Source organism: Elephantulus edwardii, unplaced genomic scaffold (genome assembly GCF_000299155.1).
Source record: "Elephantulus edwardii isolate Elephantulus edwardi_28Jun2011 unplaced genomic scaffold, EleEdw1.0 scaffold00045, whole genome shotgun sequence".
NCBI lineage: Eukaryota > Metazoa > Chordata > Mammalia > Macroscelidea > Macroscelididae > Elephantulus > Elephantulus edwardii.
This window is the reverse complement of record NW_006399795.1, coordinates 15,430,404-15,447,098: the sequence shown is the minus strand read 5'-3', so window position 1 is coordinate 15,447,098 and position 16,695 is coordinate 15,430,404. Positions and strand designations below refer to the sequence as shown.

Below are 16,695 nucleotides of genomic sequence, written 5' to 3'. Positions count from 1 at the left end.
GTCTGACATACTTTGGGCATGTTGCAAGGAGGGACTGGTCCTTGGAGAGGGACATCATGTTTGGCAGAGTGGAGGGACAGTGAAGGAGAGGAAGACCTTTGATGAGATGGTATCAAGTCTGTGAGTGGAGTGGTGGGAATGAGTGTGTTTGAGATGGCTAGGTTGGCACAGGATAGAACCGTGTTTAGGGCTCTTGTACATTGGGTCGCTATGAGTCACAAGCAACTCAATGGCACATAACAACAACAACAACAACAACCATCCTCATCCTCTGCTCCCACCCTCTCTCCCATGAATCCTCATATATGTTCTACAATAATGATCTAATACAGTATTTGTCCTTATGGGACTGAGTTAGTTCACTTAAGGGGAGAAAATGTTTGCAAAGATAAGGTTGACAAAGAACTTGTATCTGGATTATATATAGAACTCTTATAACTCAAAATAAGAAGACAACCAATTATATTATTTGAATAGACATTCCCGTGGGGCAAAAAAAAAAGAATGGTTAATAAGCACACAAAAATACATTCATTATCACAAAAATAATGAAATATCAACTTACACACTAGGATGATTATAAAGAGCCCTGGTGGCACAGTGAGCTAAGTGTTGAGTTGCTAAGCCAAAGGTTGATGGTTCAAATATACTAGGCACTCCTCAAGAGAGCTATGAGTCAGCCTGCTCTCACAAAGACTTTTCACCTAGGAAATCTAGGGGGCAATTCTACTCTATCTGTAGAGTTGTTATGAGTTCACTCTGTGGGAGTGGGAGGGTGGCCACAACACAAAGGCCGATACAGACGGTAACGGGTGTCAGTGAGGAGATGGACCCACTAGCATCCTCACCCATTGTAGGCAGGTATATAAAGCGGTACCATCACCTAGAAAGACAGTTTAGCAGTATCTTTAAACGTTTAAACATAAATTTACCATGTGATCCGGCAATTTCACTCAGGTATTTTTACTCAAGAGAAATGAAAATCTATGTCCGCACAAAGGCTTGAACAACGAACGTGGATAGTAGCACTATTCAATAGTAGAGAAAACTCACCAGTGGATGCAGTGGCGTCACTAGGCTTGGCGTCACCCAGGGCAGTGACTCATTATGTCATTCCCCACTGGGCGGGGCCAGCTGGTGTAAACTACTCTCCACATTCCTTCACACAGCTGTCCTTGTCCCCATAGCCAGTGTGACACTCAGTGCTCAGACTCTTGTACACAGCTGAACGCCACACCTTCCCTCCCCACCCTTCACCCCGGCCAAGGTGGGGACCCTTCCCTCTGCTCTCTGGTGGGTGTCATGTCCTGTGCACCTGCATTCTGATGACCAGTGGTGACTCGTGTCTGTGCTGGGCAAAGAGTGACACAAAGTATAGTAACACTATTGACTTGGCATATCCTCTCCCTGTGGTGCCACCACCAGAGAGAGACCCTGGGGTCATTTTGATGTCACTTTGACAGTGTCAAGGAGTGAGGTCCATACCTCTTAACTCCCTAGTAAGGCCGCTGAATTGATGAATGGATAGACAAAAAACATGATATGCCAATAAAATGGAACACTTATCCATCAGTAGAAAAAAAATGAATGAAGTGTTGGTATATGTTACCACATGGATGAAGCTTGGAGACATTATGCTACGTGAAAGAAGCCAGATAAAAAAAAACCACGTGCCGTATGATTCCATTTGTATGAAGTCTCCAGAAAAGGCAAATCCATAGAGACAGAAAGTAGGTTAGCAGTTGCCTGGGGCTGGGGTGGGAATGAGGATTAACTGCTCCCAGGAAAGCAGGATCGCTCTGGGATGCTGGAAGTGTCCTAACTCTGAGTGATGGTGATGGCTGCCCAGCTCCAGAAATTTACTATTAAAAAAAAATCACTAATTAGAAATTAAATTTTAAAAAAGTCACCGAGTCACTCAGTGTGGGTGCATGTTATGGTATATAAATGATATCACAATAAAGTTGTTAAAATGCCAATTGTGACTAAATAGATTGTGTGCTGTACATCATGGTCTCTTAATTAGAGCTTGAACTAAGGTGAATCCATGCAGACCGAGGATTGTGGGCATGGCTCATTATCAGGGGATTTGCCCCAGCGAGGGTGCAGGTGGGTAATCAGGGTGGTTTCATGCCCAGGGCTCTGTGCCTCAGCTGCCAGGACTGGAATGCCCTCTCTTTACTGTGCACCAGCCTCCCCAGGCACTGCTGGTTCCCTGGTGGGAAGGGCTTAGGGGAGTCATCTTGTCTATCCTTCTGCTTGGAGGGAGGGCTGGTTTAATGACCTACAAAGAACGCCAGACAGATGAGAATCTATTCTTTCTTTGACTGCCTCCAGAGGGGCAATGAGAAACCTTCCTCTGTCCAGGCAGAGCCACTGACCCACCCACACCCACAGGGCCTTTGCACACAGACCTGCCTTCACCATTCTGCAAGATGCACAGGAACTGTGAGTGGGAGTGCGCACATGCACACATGCACCTGCGTGCACACATTGTTGTTGTTATGTGCCGTCGAGTCGCTTGCAACTCATAGCGACCCTATGTACAACAGCCCTAAACTCTGCTCTATCCTGTGCCAATTGCCCTGTCTCCTACACATCCACCCCAATTACCCCAGTCACTGAATCAGTCCACCTCATAGAGGGCCTTTCCCTCCTGCCCTGTCTCTCCACCCTCCCAAGCATGACATTCCTCTCCAAGGACCGGTCCCTCCTTACAACATGTCCAAAGTATGTTAGACGAAGCCTTAGAATCCTTGCCTCCAAGGAGCAGCCCGGTTTAACCCTCTCTAGGATGAATCTGTTTGTTTTCTTAGCAGTCCATGGTACATTCAACACTCTTCTCCAGCACCACAGCTCAAAGGCATCAATTCTTCTATCCTCCCTAAAGGAGCAGCCCGGTTTAACCCTCTCTAGGATGAATCTGTTTGTTTTCTTAGCAGTCCATGGTACATTCAACACTCTTCTCCAGCACCACAGCTCAAAGGCTTCAATTCTTCTATCCTCCCTAGTCATTGTCCAACTTTCTGATGCATAACAAGTGACTGCAAAGACCATGGCCTATATCAGACACACCTTAGTGTCCAGAGTGACACCATTGCTCTTCAGTACTTTGGAGAGGTCCCTAACAGCAGACTTTCCCATGGCAATACGTCTTTTAATTTCCTGGCTGTTGGTGCCAAGAGTGTTGACTGTGCACATGTACAGAGAGCAAATACAAACGCACACAGCCATACATGTCCATGCACACGAGCACACAGCACATGCACGTACACACATGCATCCACATGGTTGCCTCTGCCAGTGGGGGCACTCAAGTGCCCATCTGAGATGCCTTCAGCAACAGGAACTTGGGAGCAAGGGTCCCACCAAGTCGTCATAGGGAGTCTGCAATGCCAGGAGTCGTGTGTGACATCATGTCTGTGCTTCTACTCACTATAAACCTATACACCTGTCTCACAAGGTTGGAAGGCAATCTGCAGATGCTTACCCTTGGCCACCTTGCCATCTTCCTGCAGCAGCTGGACATCCAATGTGATGGCGGCTCCTTGGACCACATTCATCACCTCTGGGCCCAAAATGACAATCTTTGTGGCCTGTTCTGGAGGAGAGCAGAGGCAGTTTAATAGGTGGCAAGAACTACTGGGCGCTGGGAGGTGAGGGGACCAAGCACTGTGCTCAGTCCCTCATCAGAGTAGCTCCTGGGGGCCACCTCCCCAGGCTGCAGGCCTTTCTGAACAGTGAGGAGAGAATTTTAACAAGGACACAGCTACAGACACAAGCAGATGACTGTAATACGCTCTGGAGCAAGAAGGAACTCAGATTGTCATTCAAGCTCAGGTCATGTGACATGTTCACAGGGAAGGAGCCCTGGAGGGTCAGCTATAACTCTTTGAGGAGATTAATTTTAGAACTGAATGGATTATATTGAAAAGTTATTCCGAGGCCCCGTAAGGGCTGAAAGAGAGGCAGTTAGAGAGTGGAGGTTTCCTGCTGGCCATGCGGGTGGAATGTTCCAGCTTGTCTCCCTGCAGGCTGGGTGGGGCCCAGCATTCCCTGCAGCTGAGTCAGGGGGCAGCGGGAGGTGCCGCTCCAAGTTGACGGCAAGAGGGGCTCGTGTTCGTCATCGCAGCCTGGTGGTCAGGGCACCCCTGCTTTTGCAGGCTGACCTCGGTGCCTCCGTGTCCCAGCAATGGAAGTTGCTGTTTGCAGCGTCCTTGCTGTCCCCTCTCCTAGTCCCTGACTCTCCTGCCTCTGGGAGAGGACATGGAGGGTCCATAGACACCAAGGCCGGGAAGTGCTTGGGATCTGAGTGAATCTGAAGGGGTGGTCTGAGTACTCTAAGCATAGAGTGGTCACCTGGTCACAGGGACCCACTGGGACCCACAGTGGTGTTGGGGCTGAAGTCGAGCTGCAGACAGACCAGTGTGGAGGTGCTGCCGACTTCGGGGGTGTGCCGCTCGGAAAAGAAGCCAAAATGCCAGAACCTCTCTCCCCACAAGGCTCCACGCCAGCTGCCCTGCCCGGCCCAGCGAGGGTGATGGCTAAGCTGACCTTAGCAGATCTTCCTCCTAGTCCCCCAGAAAGGAGGCATGGGTCAGCTACACCGACACCCCCAGAGTCTACAGGCACACAGGACAACTGCCAGGTCTGCTGCCTGAGAGCTGCCAGGTGAATTGCATGAGGTTTGGATGAAGGATCAGGTGGGCTACGGGGCCTGGCAGGATGTTGTTCAGGCAGCACCAGGAACAAGAAGGGAGTGTGACAGCCCCTGCCCTACCCGTATCCCTCTGCTACACAGTGGCCCTGTTCCATAATGGCCCCTGCCTGCCTGATAGCCAAGCTCTTGTCATGCCCAGTCAAGGGTCACTCTGTCAGAGGTGCAGAGCTGTCCAGCTCCCAGCCGGCAGTTACAATGATGTCCAGGCGCTGGCAGTCGTGGGGTTCTGCCTCCAGCAGGCTGCTCAGACCATTTGAATCCGAGACCTGGCCCCGGGGCTTTGCATGTCTGGGAGCTTTTGAAAATGTTAGAACATGTGTTTTTTCTAGAAGAAGATGGAATTCCAGCTCTTGGTTGCAGTGCCCTATCCCACATGCTGAGAGATTTCCAGAATCTACAGGCTGTAAGAGAGGACATAGCTGGACCAAATGTGCCCCCATAAGCGACTTCCAGGGAGCAGGATAATAATGGGGCAGACACCTACCCACTGGGTGGCCGCTGATCCACATCCCATCGTACACAACCCCTGAGCAGTGGGCCATACGGCCCTGGCCACTGAACACATCACTGTGCCACTGTCCCTGTAGAGAGAGAACAGGCTGTCACATGGGGTGGGCCAAGAAGTCTTGTGGCTCAGGGCCCCAGCCCAGCATCAAAGCTCCATGGGGGCTGACAGGGCTTCCTATGGAGCCAGTATATGTAGAAAAAACCCCATTGTCTCTGGTCTGTCCGAACCTCCCTCTCTCAGAAGAAATCACACCTGATTAGGATGTGATTGCCTGGGCTTTGCCAAGCAGTCCCTTCTGTGAGTTAATGACGGCAAGAAGTATGTGAACAACGGCCCACAGCGCCCAGAACTGCAAACCCAGCACTTGGCCCAGGGCGTTCTTCTCAGGCACAAAACTCTGTGTGTTCTGGACCACAAAAGCGACCTGAACCTCCAAGCCCTGGTAACAGTGCTGGCACCGCAGTGCATGGCCTATTCTGCTGCCCTGCTCCTCTCTGATGAAAAGGCCCGGTGAAAAAAGTCAGCTTGAAGCAGCGCACGGGCACCACGGGAACAAAACACTGCTCCCCGGGCCCCGACGGGGCCTCCTTCACATTGAGCTGTGCGCTCTGAAATAACACGGGCAACAAAGGGCGGCAGGGGGATTTGAAATAGCAGGAAAATTATTTTCATGGGAAATTCAAGATGGTAAGGACATTTTGACAATGAATAACTTCTGTTAGAATAATAAGCCAAAGTTACACTTTGGTGCAATTCATCGCTACCCAGAAGGCTTGGGCCACTCCCTGCTGCCCTGTTGTCCTGTGTGGGTCCTTTGCTCAGCACTCATTGCCTCTCTGGGGTCCCTGAAGGACATGATGGGCTGGAGTTTATGCTAAAATGCAGCTCCCAGCCTGAGGGCCCCTGGACCACAAGGAAACCCTCTGAAGTGCATGCTGGTAGCACAGAAAGGGGGAACCCCGCAATAGTCACCCCAGCTTGGGGGAGGAATGCAGAAGTGGGGCAGAGTTCAGAGGGCCATGGGGATTCCTCTGTCCAAGGAGCAGCTGCACTCAGAACAGCTCCCTCGATGATCCAAGGGAAGTGAACAGTGACACAGTGTCTCCCAGGACAGAGGCTGCAGGCCCAGGAGAAGCTGGGGAGTGGCCTGTGTGACTGAGTGACCTCAGGGTGGCAGGAGCTGGAAGAGCCATCCAGTCTATGTGCTGAGTCCCCTCTGACTCCTCCTGCCCCTCATGGAACTGTGCTCCACAGGGTTTCCAGTGGCTAGTTTTTCAGGAGTTTGCCAGGACTTTCATCTGAGGCACATGCAAGTGGATTTGAACCACCAACCTTCCAGCTGAGTGCATTAACTGTGGGTACCTAAAGAGATGAGGACTCTGAAGGTGGGGGGTGGGGTGGGAAGAGTTTCTGGGGCTGTTTGGACACACAGTCAGGGAGCAAGGTCACAGTGAAGGATGCTAATGTGAGGGGACTCTGAAATCCAGACCAGGGCAGAGGGGCAGGGGCCCAGTTCACAGCTGCAGGCCTGACTGGGGCTCCTGTCTCCAGGTGAGGGGTAGTGAGACAACTACTATAACAAGAGGGGCTGGTGGTAGGGACACAACAACCATCCTGGAGAGGAACACAACACATTCTGATCGGATCAGAGCCCTTTATCTAAGAGGTTTGCACCCTCCCCAGGCCTGGCTCTCCCTTGGCACTGAGCTCGAGTCAGGCTGGGACCTCCCCTCGGCCACATCCTGGGCATTTCTGAGGGCTCAGGGCCATGTGTTGCATGCTGCTGTTCAGTCCGCCCTGACAATCTGTCACCAGGGCCCCAGGAAGGCCACCATCCCAACCAGAAAGGCCTTTTGCCATCTCTCTAAGTGCTCTCTAAGGTCCCTCGTTCACTGGGTAAGCCAGACAAAAGTGAAGGTCAGATCAAGGCTGCATCAAATCTTAGAGATGATCACCCATGGGGGCTTTGCTGCCCTGGGAGGGATGGGGACTTGCTGGACAACTTTGGGGCCACCCAGGGGTACCTGATTGGCATCTGTGGTGTATGGGCACCTGGGGAGTAGCATGTGGGTGCTGAGGACCTGTTACTGGGACAAAGAATTATGTGTGTGGGTGTGTGCATGTATGAGGTGTGTGCATATGTGCAGGCATGTGCGGGCATGTGTGCATGTGAGTATGTGTGTATGCAATGGGTAGATCTGGGCATGTTTAAGCACAAGTCTAAGTTGTTAAGCATGACTATAACCATGTGAGCAAGCAGATCGGGCCCAGCTCAGTCCTGGCCGAGGGTCCAAGCTGGCTGGAGGCGACTGACCAGTGGTAGTCAGGGACAGTCAGGATATTTCAGAGAACGCTGTGCCTAGAGGCCCAGTGGCTGATTTGGAGGGGCTGCAGTCAGAGCCTTCCTTCTCTGAGGCTGCCTCTCTGTCTTTGGTCCCATATGGACCCCATCTCAGCCCCCACGCCTGCAAATGAGGACCATGACTCAGCTGGCACTCTCCCTGCACACAGGACTGAAGCTCCTTGGAATCACTGTCTCAGTTCCTGTTAGCATGAGGCCAAACCACTCTTCACAGGGCAGGCCCCAGAGCACTGGCCACACTAGGACCCTGCCATTACTCCAGGAAGGTCATCTCCCTCCTAAACCAGGACAGGCAGAGGCCAAGAGACCCTCCGCCATCTCATGGTTTAGTGGGAGACAGTTATCAGGAGCCAGCTTGTGTGAGATGTTTTACCCCCAGAAGAGCTGAGGATGGGAGTTGCGCCTGCCTCCAGGTGCCCACATTTTCTCAAAAGGACATCAGAGATGGAAGTGAGGACTGAGCCAGGGGAGGCCGCTGATGTCTGAGCTTCCGGTCTGATTTGGAAGGACTGTTTGGGGTCCTGAGATGCGGCTGGACCAGGCAGCCTTCATTCAGGCTGGGTTCGCTCTGCAGGGCTACCCAGCCCAGGGAAGGACCACATGCACACAGGTCACATACACATACAGTATCTGCTGACCACTTGCATGGGACAGGTCACCATCGACATAGGCCTCTGCACAGGATTTAGCAGCCTGGAGGACAACTGGGGCGCCAGCACAGTCACTGTTTATGTCATAATTCCGGGCACAAGGAGTTGTGCCCTGAAAGCCTCAGGGGAAGTGATGCTCACAGCCTGTGACCGGCCTCCTCAACACAGGCACAGCCGAACAAGCCAAGCTGTTGACCCAGCTGTGCAGAACCAGTGTCACATGGGGACCCAGCTGCAAGCCCAGGGGTACCAAGGGCAGCTGGCAGGCACCAGCAAGGAGGAGCGAGGCCCACAGGAGGAGTGGACATGGTCAGGACAAGGAGTTCCTGTTCTTTAAAGGTGTCTCCATGATGGTGGCCCTGTGGACAGACAGGATTCAGGGTCACAGGGATGCTCTGTGACAGGGATGCCACGTGGCAGGTGCCTTCACATGAGCCTAAACTCCCTGCCTCTGGGAACCTGAACATGCCGGGGTGAGGGCATGTTGGCTACAGAGAGACCCCTCCTGAAGGGTCTCATAAACTCCATCAGTGTTCCTGGGCCATGACCTGAGGCAGCCAACCGCGGCTCTCCTCTCAGCTACAGCTGAGCCTGCGGTTCGTGGAGTGACATGCGGGTGCCGCACTGCCCTCTCTTTACAGGGCCCCAAAGGCCCCTTCTCCTGAAGGCATGGGTAAGGGGGCGCATCAGCTGGGGCAGGGCAGCCCTGATGCTGGCAGGGCCTGGCAACCCAGTGGTGATGGGCTTGAATAAATCACAAGGAACACGTGCTTGCCTGCTTTTCACTTTTCAGGAAGCAATTTCCAGCTAATTGATGCTATTTCTCTTCGGAGGGAGAAGTTATTCTGCTTTCATCAGCGCTGACTTGGGAGCTGTACCACCTCCTATCTCAGTTGCAGGTGTCCAGGAGGACACCTGGGCACTGCCCACTATGGCCCCCTGCTCCCCTGGGGGACACCAGGCAAGGGAACGCTTTGCCTTGTTGTTGTTGTTAGGTGCTGTCAAGCTGAGTACTACCCACAGGGACCCTATGAACAACAGATCTGAACCCTGCCCTGCCCTGTCCCATCTTCACAATCTCTGACACACTCAAGCTCATTGCTGCAGTCAATGTGTCAGTCCACCTGGCTGAGGGTCTTCCTCTTTCGCCATTCCTCCACCTTCCCAAGCATGATGTCCCTCTCCAATGAATAGCCTCTCCGAGCAATATGTCTGGAGTATGTGAGATGAAGTTTTATCATCTTTGCCTCCAAGAAGTGGCTGCACCTTCTCCAAGACATATGTTTGTTCTTTTGCCAGTCTGTGGGCTGTTCACTACTCTTCTCCAACACCACAGTTCAAAGGCATCAATTTGACTGTTATCCTTATTCATTGTCCTGCTCTCAGATGCACAGCAAGTGACTGAAAAAGACCATAGCCTGTACCAAGCATTCTTTATAATCTCAGGGAAATAATGCTCCAACCATTATCAACCTACGATCCCATGCAGGCAACTCTTTAGCTAAGTCAGTTTCATGTACCAGGAAGGGGGCGTGAGCAGCTATTGTCCCGGCCCCACGGGACCATGTGGCATGCATGGGAGTAGCAGGCCTGTGCCTGTCCAGGAGCAGCTTTGGCCTCAGGAGCACTGGTGGGTCCACATGTCTAGATGCATAGAATGCAGCTTCTTAATCTTTAATTTACATCCTCCTTGGCTAGAAGACCTCCCATTTCTCAGCGGGAGCTGTGGAGAGATGCTGGTGCCAATATGAGCACTGTCACTTGCGGTATCTGGACCCCAAACAGGCTATCAAGCCTGGTGCTTAGCAACCGTTTCTAGGGTCCAGGAAGATTTAAGCGGGGTGGGAGGATCAAACCATGAGAGTGAACGTCCCCTCCTGATGCTTCTCAATATCCTCCCCCAGGACGTACTCCGTGGAGCCACCAGTCCCCACTTTTCTGGAGGTGACCCCAGTCAGAGGACAGCTGCGCGAAGACTCCGTGCCCCTCTGGGCTGCTGTTCCTGCAGACACACAGGTGGGAGGGAGCCAGTGGAGTGCTGGCAGGTGAGGCAGCCCAGAACGCGGCCACCTGCTCTGCACAGCAAGCAGGTGCACCAGACAGCGAGCTGTCCTTGGGGAAACCAACACGAGAGACACAACCAACACTTGCGAAGCAGCCACTGTGGCGTCGCCTGGAACTCGGATCTGCCGGAGGGGCTGCCCAGCAGCCAACACAGGGCCAGGCCTCGTTGTGCAAACAGGCACTTTGAACATCCACCCATGCCCGAGTCGGCTCCCTCTCCAGCTCTGCCTCCAGGCATCCAAGCATGCACAGTGCTCGGTCTGTATTCCAATAAGGACACATGAAGGAACCATTCTGAGCTGCGAGACCATAATGTGGGAGCACGACGCGGCCAGGCCTGCATGACCAATGAAGGGAGTGGACACACTGTCCCCATGCCCTGCAGGTTCAAGGCAGAATGTGGGAATCAGCAAAAAGGCACACCAGGTGCAGTTGTGACAAAAGCACAACAGAAACCATCGAAGGGAGCTGGCTTCGGCTGGGCCCACTAGAGGACTGAGCCCATAGCTGTCACAGAATAGGACCCTGTGCTTCCAATCTCCCACAGAAAGGTAGGAGCCCCTGGTGGTGCAAGTTGTTCACTGATTGGCTGCAAAGAAGAAGATAGGTGTGAGTTCACCTACCAGGTACCTTGGAAAAAAGGCCTGGCAACCAAATTCCAAAAAAAAGCAATGAAACACCATCAACACCATTCTAGTCTGACACACAGAAGGTCACAGTTAGCTTGATGAAAACTGGGTATTTTTTAATAGAAGGGGAGACTTTTTTGATCTGTCCTTATCTTCCTATAGAACATGCTGTAATATTTCTATTTTTAGGAAAAATACTTTTTTCCAGAGCAAAATTTTTTCAAGTCTCAAACCTCAACAAAAAGTCAAACACAGAAAAACACCTATGGAAACCAGGAAGCCAGCTGCCTGCAAGTTGACTCCTCCCCACGGGGACCCCGTATGTGTCAGCACAACTAGGCTCTGTAGGGTTCAATGGGGGATTTTATGGAAGCCGATCCAGATCTTTCTTCTGAGGCACTTCTGGTTGGATTTGAACCACCAACCTTAGAATTAGAGGCCAAGCACATTCACTGTTTGCACTGCCAAGGTCTCTACCTGTGGCAACTATCACCACTGCCTAGTCTTTTCAGAAGAGAAAATGATCTTTAAAATAGAGACGTGAATGCTGGTGGGGAGGTGGGACCTGGGGTCCCAGGAAGCTTCCGGGAGGCAAATGGACTTTTCCATAGAGTTTTGGATCTTATGGTGGTCCATGGCTTCCCCATTGAGGTGTATTTTCCAAGGGAAGAACATAAAAGGCATACACATCTCCCAAACTATTGGATGGGGGCAGCCGTGCACCTGACGGTGGGACATGTGAGTGATCACGTTCTGTCCAAAATGAGTGAGATCCTGTAGCCCAGCAGAGTGGAGCCCTGAAAGGCCCACGGAACTCTCGGAAATGCAGGAGGAGATGAGACTTCAACAGGCAAAAATAAGAACCTTGGGGAAGGCTATCATCACAAAGGCAGAGGGAGGCGCAGAGCACCTGTGGCTGGAATGGAGGGCTTTGCGTCTTTGGGGATCTTGTAGTGTGGACAGAGCTGAACTAGTGACAATGTGAGGGGAGTGCTGTACCCCGTATGGCCTGACACCTCCCGCTCACGCTCACCCCTCTGCCTGCCGCTCCCTGTGCCTGATGCTTGGATAGCCGAGCAGGGAGGGCTGCCAGCCGGAATCCGCACAGCGAGCTCCTGAGAAAGCGTCACACCGCGCTGTGAGACCCTCTGCTTCTCCTAATTAATTAGGGGCCAAGTGACAGACGGGGTAATTATTTTTTCTCGCACAAGCAGTTGTGCTAAGAGCCTTGTGCTGCCTCTGAAGTGGGTCTGGCAGGCATGAGTGTGGGCTGAGCCCAGGATGGGGGGGCCCCTGGGGAGAAGCCCCATCACAACGACACAGCTTCAGGGCCTGGCTCCCCCAGAGACCTGGGCAACACCCTGAGTGACTGGGTGAGAAGACTGCTCTGGGGATGAGAAGGCATCTGCCCTCGTGGCTCCCTTCCACACAGGCCGGGTCCAGGGGGAACTCCATTCAATTCAGCTGCATCCTTAAAGATGAGCGCAGTCCCCGGGCCCAGCTCTGGACAGAGGGCAGCTACCCTTCTCTGCAGCCTGTGCCTGGTCACAGGCACCTGTGTCACTGTGCATCCTCATCTGTGGCTGAAACAGAGGCCAGACCCAGTGCTGATGAACAACGTCGACGGGGGAGTGGGGGGACGGGACACGGGGATGGGACAGGCATTGCCATGGGTTCATCCTGGGCGATAGGCTTTGTGGGGACTCGCCCGGGGAACACATCTTGAGAAGACAGATCTTTTGGAAGCAAGGACATGCCTTATAGGGACCCACCTTGCCAGGGCACATCTGGGGAAAGGGAGACTTTTGAGGGGACATGCCTTAGAGAGACTGCCATAATGGGAAGAGGCACTACAGGGCTGGGCCCAGGGAGCCATTCACAAGGCCACTAGGCAGGGCCTACTCCTCTCCTGCCACCCACTTTCAGCTGTGGGAGCAAGTGGGGAGCAGGCTCAGAGCCCCCGCGGAGAGGAGGCGGAGGGAGCGGGTGCAGGCCTGACAGCAGAGAGGCTCCGGGACCACTGAGCTACTGAGAAGTAGGTTAAGCTCAACACTCAGTGCCGGAGGCGTCTCTCCATCAAGCAGCTGCACAACTTGGTGCAGAGCAGCACTTTCTAACACCCTGAGAGAAGTTCAAGGCCAAAAGGAGGCCCTAGGCAGCCAAGCCTCCCCACTGAGGGGGCAAGTTCAAGTGCCTGCCCCACCCACCAGGTCTGCTGATCTCCAGGGTCCCCAAACTACAATGGTGAGAAGGAAACACCCGAGTGCCTGACGTCCCGCTCTGAAGCCTGCACTCACAGCTGGGGATTTGCCACCTGGGGTCACCCTCTTCGACACCACCCAGGCCCTGGAACTGCAGGCCAAGGGTGGTCCCATCCTAAATCCTGCCCTGAAGCTTCCTTTCAAAACCCAGCGTCAGGCAGAGGAGGAGCCTGGCCCAGGGCTGATGCCTGGGGACTGAGCGGGGCTGGGCTGCCCCCTGGTGGTGTGTCGCTGGAGTGGCAGCTGAGTGCCCTGGAGCCAACTTGCCCCCAAACTGAAGCACATTCAAGAAGATGGGAGTGGGGTGAGGTGGGGAGCAGTGGCCCCAAGCCTGTCCCCCTCTTCACCGTGTGGCCATTTCTAGGGATCAGAGGGAAGGGGTGGACAAGTCCTAATGTGGCCCAGACATGAATGTCCAGTGGGTGTGGGGAGTGGGGTTCGTGGGAGGAGCTGCAGGGAGCTGGGGGAGGGGCAATACCTCTTGTCATTTTCCCTGGGGGAGCAGATTCCGGGGAGGACTGATACTCCACCCCACAAGGATAGGTTCCCCCTCCACGGCCCCCCAGTGCTGTCCTGGGTCGCAGCCTGCCTCTCTTCTGCTTGCTACACTAATGTAAGGATTAGGAAGGAGCTCAGCATCCAAGTCAGAGCTGGATTCAGAGACTCCTCTGAGGCTCCGTTTCCGCATCGATATTGTTGTTAGGTGTCATTGCGTCAATGCCACTAAGTCAGAGCAACAGAGAAAGACTGCCCGGCCTTCCCTCGTCCTCAGCATCCCTGCTTCTTAGCCCACTGTCGCAGTCACTCTGTCAGTTCGTCTTGCTGAAGGTCTTCTTTTCTGCTAAACAGCCACGGACTCCAGATAACACGGCCAAAGTATCTAAGAGGAAGTCTTGTCATCTACACCTCTCGCTGTACTTTTTTTTTTTCTTTTCGCTGTACTTCTTTCAAGACAGATTTGCATGATCTTCTGGCAATCTATGTTGTTGTTGTTGTTGTTAGATGCTGTTGAGTCGAGTATGACTCATAGTGACCCTGTGAACAGTGGCTCTGAACCCTGTCCTACCCTGTGCCAGCTTCACACTTCTTTGACACACTAGAGCCCGTTGTGGCAGTCATGGTGTCAGTCCCCCTGGCCGAGGGTCTTCCTTTCCTTTGCAGACCTTCCACCCTTCCAAGCATCATGTCCCTCTCTAAGGAATAGCCCCTCCTAGCCACGTGCCTGAAGTATGTGAGATGACGCCTCACCATCCTTGCATCCAAAGAGCACTCTGGCTACACCCTCTCCAAGATATATTTGTTTGTTCTCTCAGCAGTCCATGAAATGTTCCATGCTCTCCATCACTCAAAGGCAATCCATGTTGTTGTTGTTATGTGCCGTCGAGTCGCCTGCGACTCATAGCGACCCTATGTACAACAGCCCTAAACTCCGCTCTGTCCTGTGCCAATCTCACTGTCTCTGACACTCCCATCCCAATTATCCCAGTCACTGAATCAATCCACCTCATAGAGGGCCTTCCTCTCCTGCGCCGTCCCTCCACCCTCCCAAGCATGATGTCCCTCTCTAAGGACCGGTCTCTCCTCACAACATGTCTAAAGTATGTTAGACGGAGCCTCAGAATCCTTGCCTCCAAGGAGCCACCTGGTTTAACCCTTTCCAGGACAAATCTGTTTGTTTTCCTAGCAGTCCATGGTATTCTCAATACTCTTCTCCAGCACCACAGCTCAAAGGCATCAATTCTCCTTCTATCCTCCCTGGTCATTGTCCAACTCTCTGATGCATAACAAGTGATTGTGAAGACCATGGCCTGTATCAGACACACCTTAGACTCCAGAGAGACACCATTGCTCTTCAGTACTTTGTAGAGGTCCCTAACAGCAGACTTTCCCATGGCAATGAGCCTTTTAATTTCCTGGCTGCTGGTGCCAAGAGTGTTGACTATGGAGCCAAGCAAACTGAAGCTGTGTACAATCTCAATCTCTTCACCATCCATCCTGATGCTGCCAATTGGTCCAGTGGTGAGAATCTTTGTCTTCTTGACATTGAGCCTCAATCCATATTGTAGGCTGCAGTCCTTGACACTCTGCAGCAGGCGCTTCAGGTCCTCTTCAGTTTCAGCAAGCAGGGTCGTGTCATCCGCATAATGCAGATTGTTGATAAATCGTCCACCAATCTTGACCCCACATTTCTCCTCATAGAGCCCAGCCTCCCGGATAATCTGTTCTGCATATAGGTTGAAAAGGTATGGAGATAGGATGCATCCCTGGCGTACGCCCTTTCCAATTTTGAACCCTTGCTCTGTTCTGATGACTGTCTCCTGGTCCAAGTATAAGTTTCGCATTAGAACGATCAAGTGTTCTGGGATTCCCATTCTTCTCAGAGTCAACCATAGTTTGTTATGATCTACACAGTCAAATGCCTTTGCATAGTCAATGAAACACAGACATTCCTCTGGTATTCCTTGTTTTCAGCCAAGATCCATCTAACATCAGCTACAATATCTCTAGTACCACGACCCCTTCTAAACCCAGCCTGGACTTCTGGTAGCTCTCTGTTGATGTGCTGTTCCAGTCGTTTTGGGATAATCTTCAGTAAAATCTTGCTTGCATGTGAAATCAGTGAGATTGTTCTGTAGTTTCCACATCCATAGAACATTCAATATTCTTTATTAGAACCATAATTCAAATGCATCAATTCTTTGTCTTCCCTACTCGTTGTCCTGTTCCTGCCTACATATAAGGCAATGGAAAAGATCATGGCTTGGGTCAGGCACACCTTTGTCCTCAAAGTGACATCTTTGCTCTTAAAAGTGAGGAAATGACACATTCTTCCTGGGATTGTGAGGGCTGAATGAGTTAATACATGGAGAGTGCTTGAACAGGGCGCAGCAACACAGGACCTGAAGCCAAGCACCTGGTGGTGATGGTTAGAAACTTGGTCACACAGCACCCTGGTGCTGCAAAGTGCCATGATGATTATGTTTGTGGCAGACATGTCTGCATGGAGGCGGGGAAGGAAGGAGAGACGCCCGCCCAGGGCTCTCCCACTGCAGCTCTGCACTGGAGGTCTGAGAATGAAGGTGATGACTTGCAGCTGCCCAGGACTTGCCCTAAAAGCTGGACCTAATGATGGTGGAGTATTTGCCCTAGGGGAGGAGAGGCTGAGCTTTGGCAGGGCTACAGTGGTGTCTGAATCTGGTGCAAGCCCAGGCCAGCTGGGGCGGCAGCCTCACTGGCACGCACGAGTTAACTGCCTTGACCAGGGCTTTGCTGCCCCAGGAGCACCTCCAGGCAGCGGTTTTACATACAGAGCTCTGTTCCCCAAGTGGGGAAGTGGCCATGCTGGGCCTTCTGAGCTGAGGTCTAATGTTCGCGCAGCTTCTCTGGTGATGCCGTGGGGCAGTCTCTTCCCAGGCCTGCTCTATCCCAGCAAGGGCCAGGTCAGCTATCAACTCTCTGCCTTTTAGCTCCAAGGCCCCTCTCTGCCTGCTCTGTGACACT

The 16,695-nt window shown here is 52.5% G+C and overlaps 1 protein-coding gene across 1 annotated transcript in view; it reads right to left on the bottom strand.

Moving 5' to 3' along the window:
- The window catches only part of MORN1 (MORN repeat containing 1), a 135,407-nt gene that overhangs the window by 93,542 nt on the left and 25,170 nt on the right, over positions 1-16,695 (bottom strand). Inside the window, exons 7-8 of the mRNA XM_006885931.1 lie at positions 5,205-5,301; positions 3,491-3,601 (exon numbers count right to left, since the gene is read on the bottom strand). Of these exons, the coding sequence (XP_006885993.1) occupies positions 3,491-3,601; positions 5,205-5,301 (208 nt within the window). The remainder of the gene's footprint in view (positions 1-3,490; positions 3,602-5,204; positions 5,302-16,695) is intronic.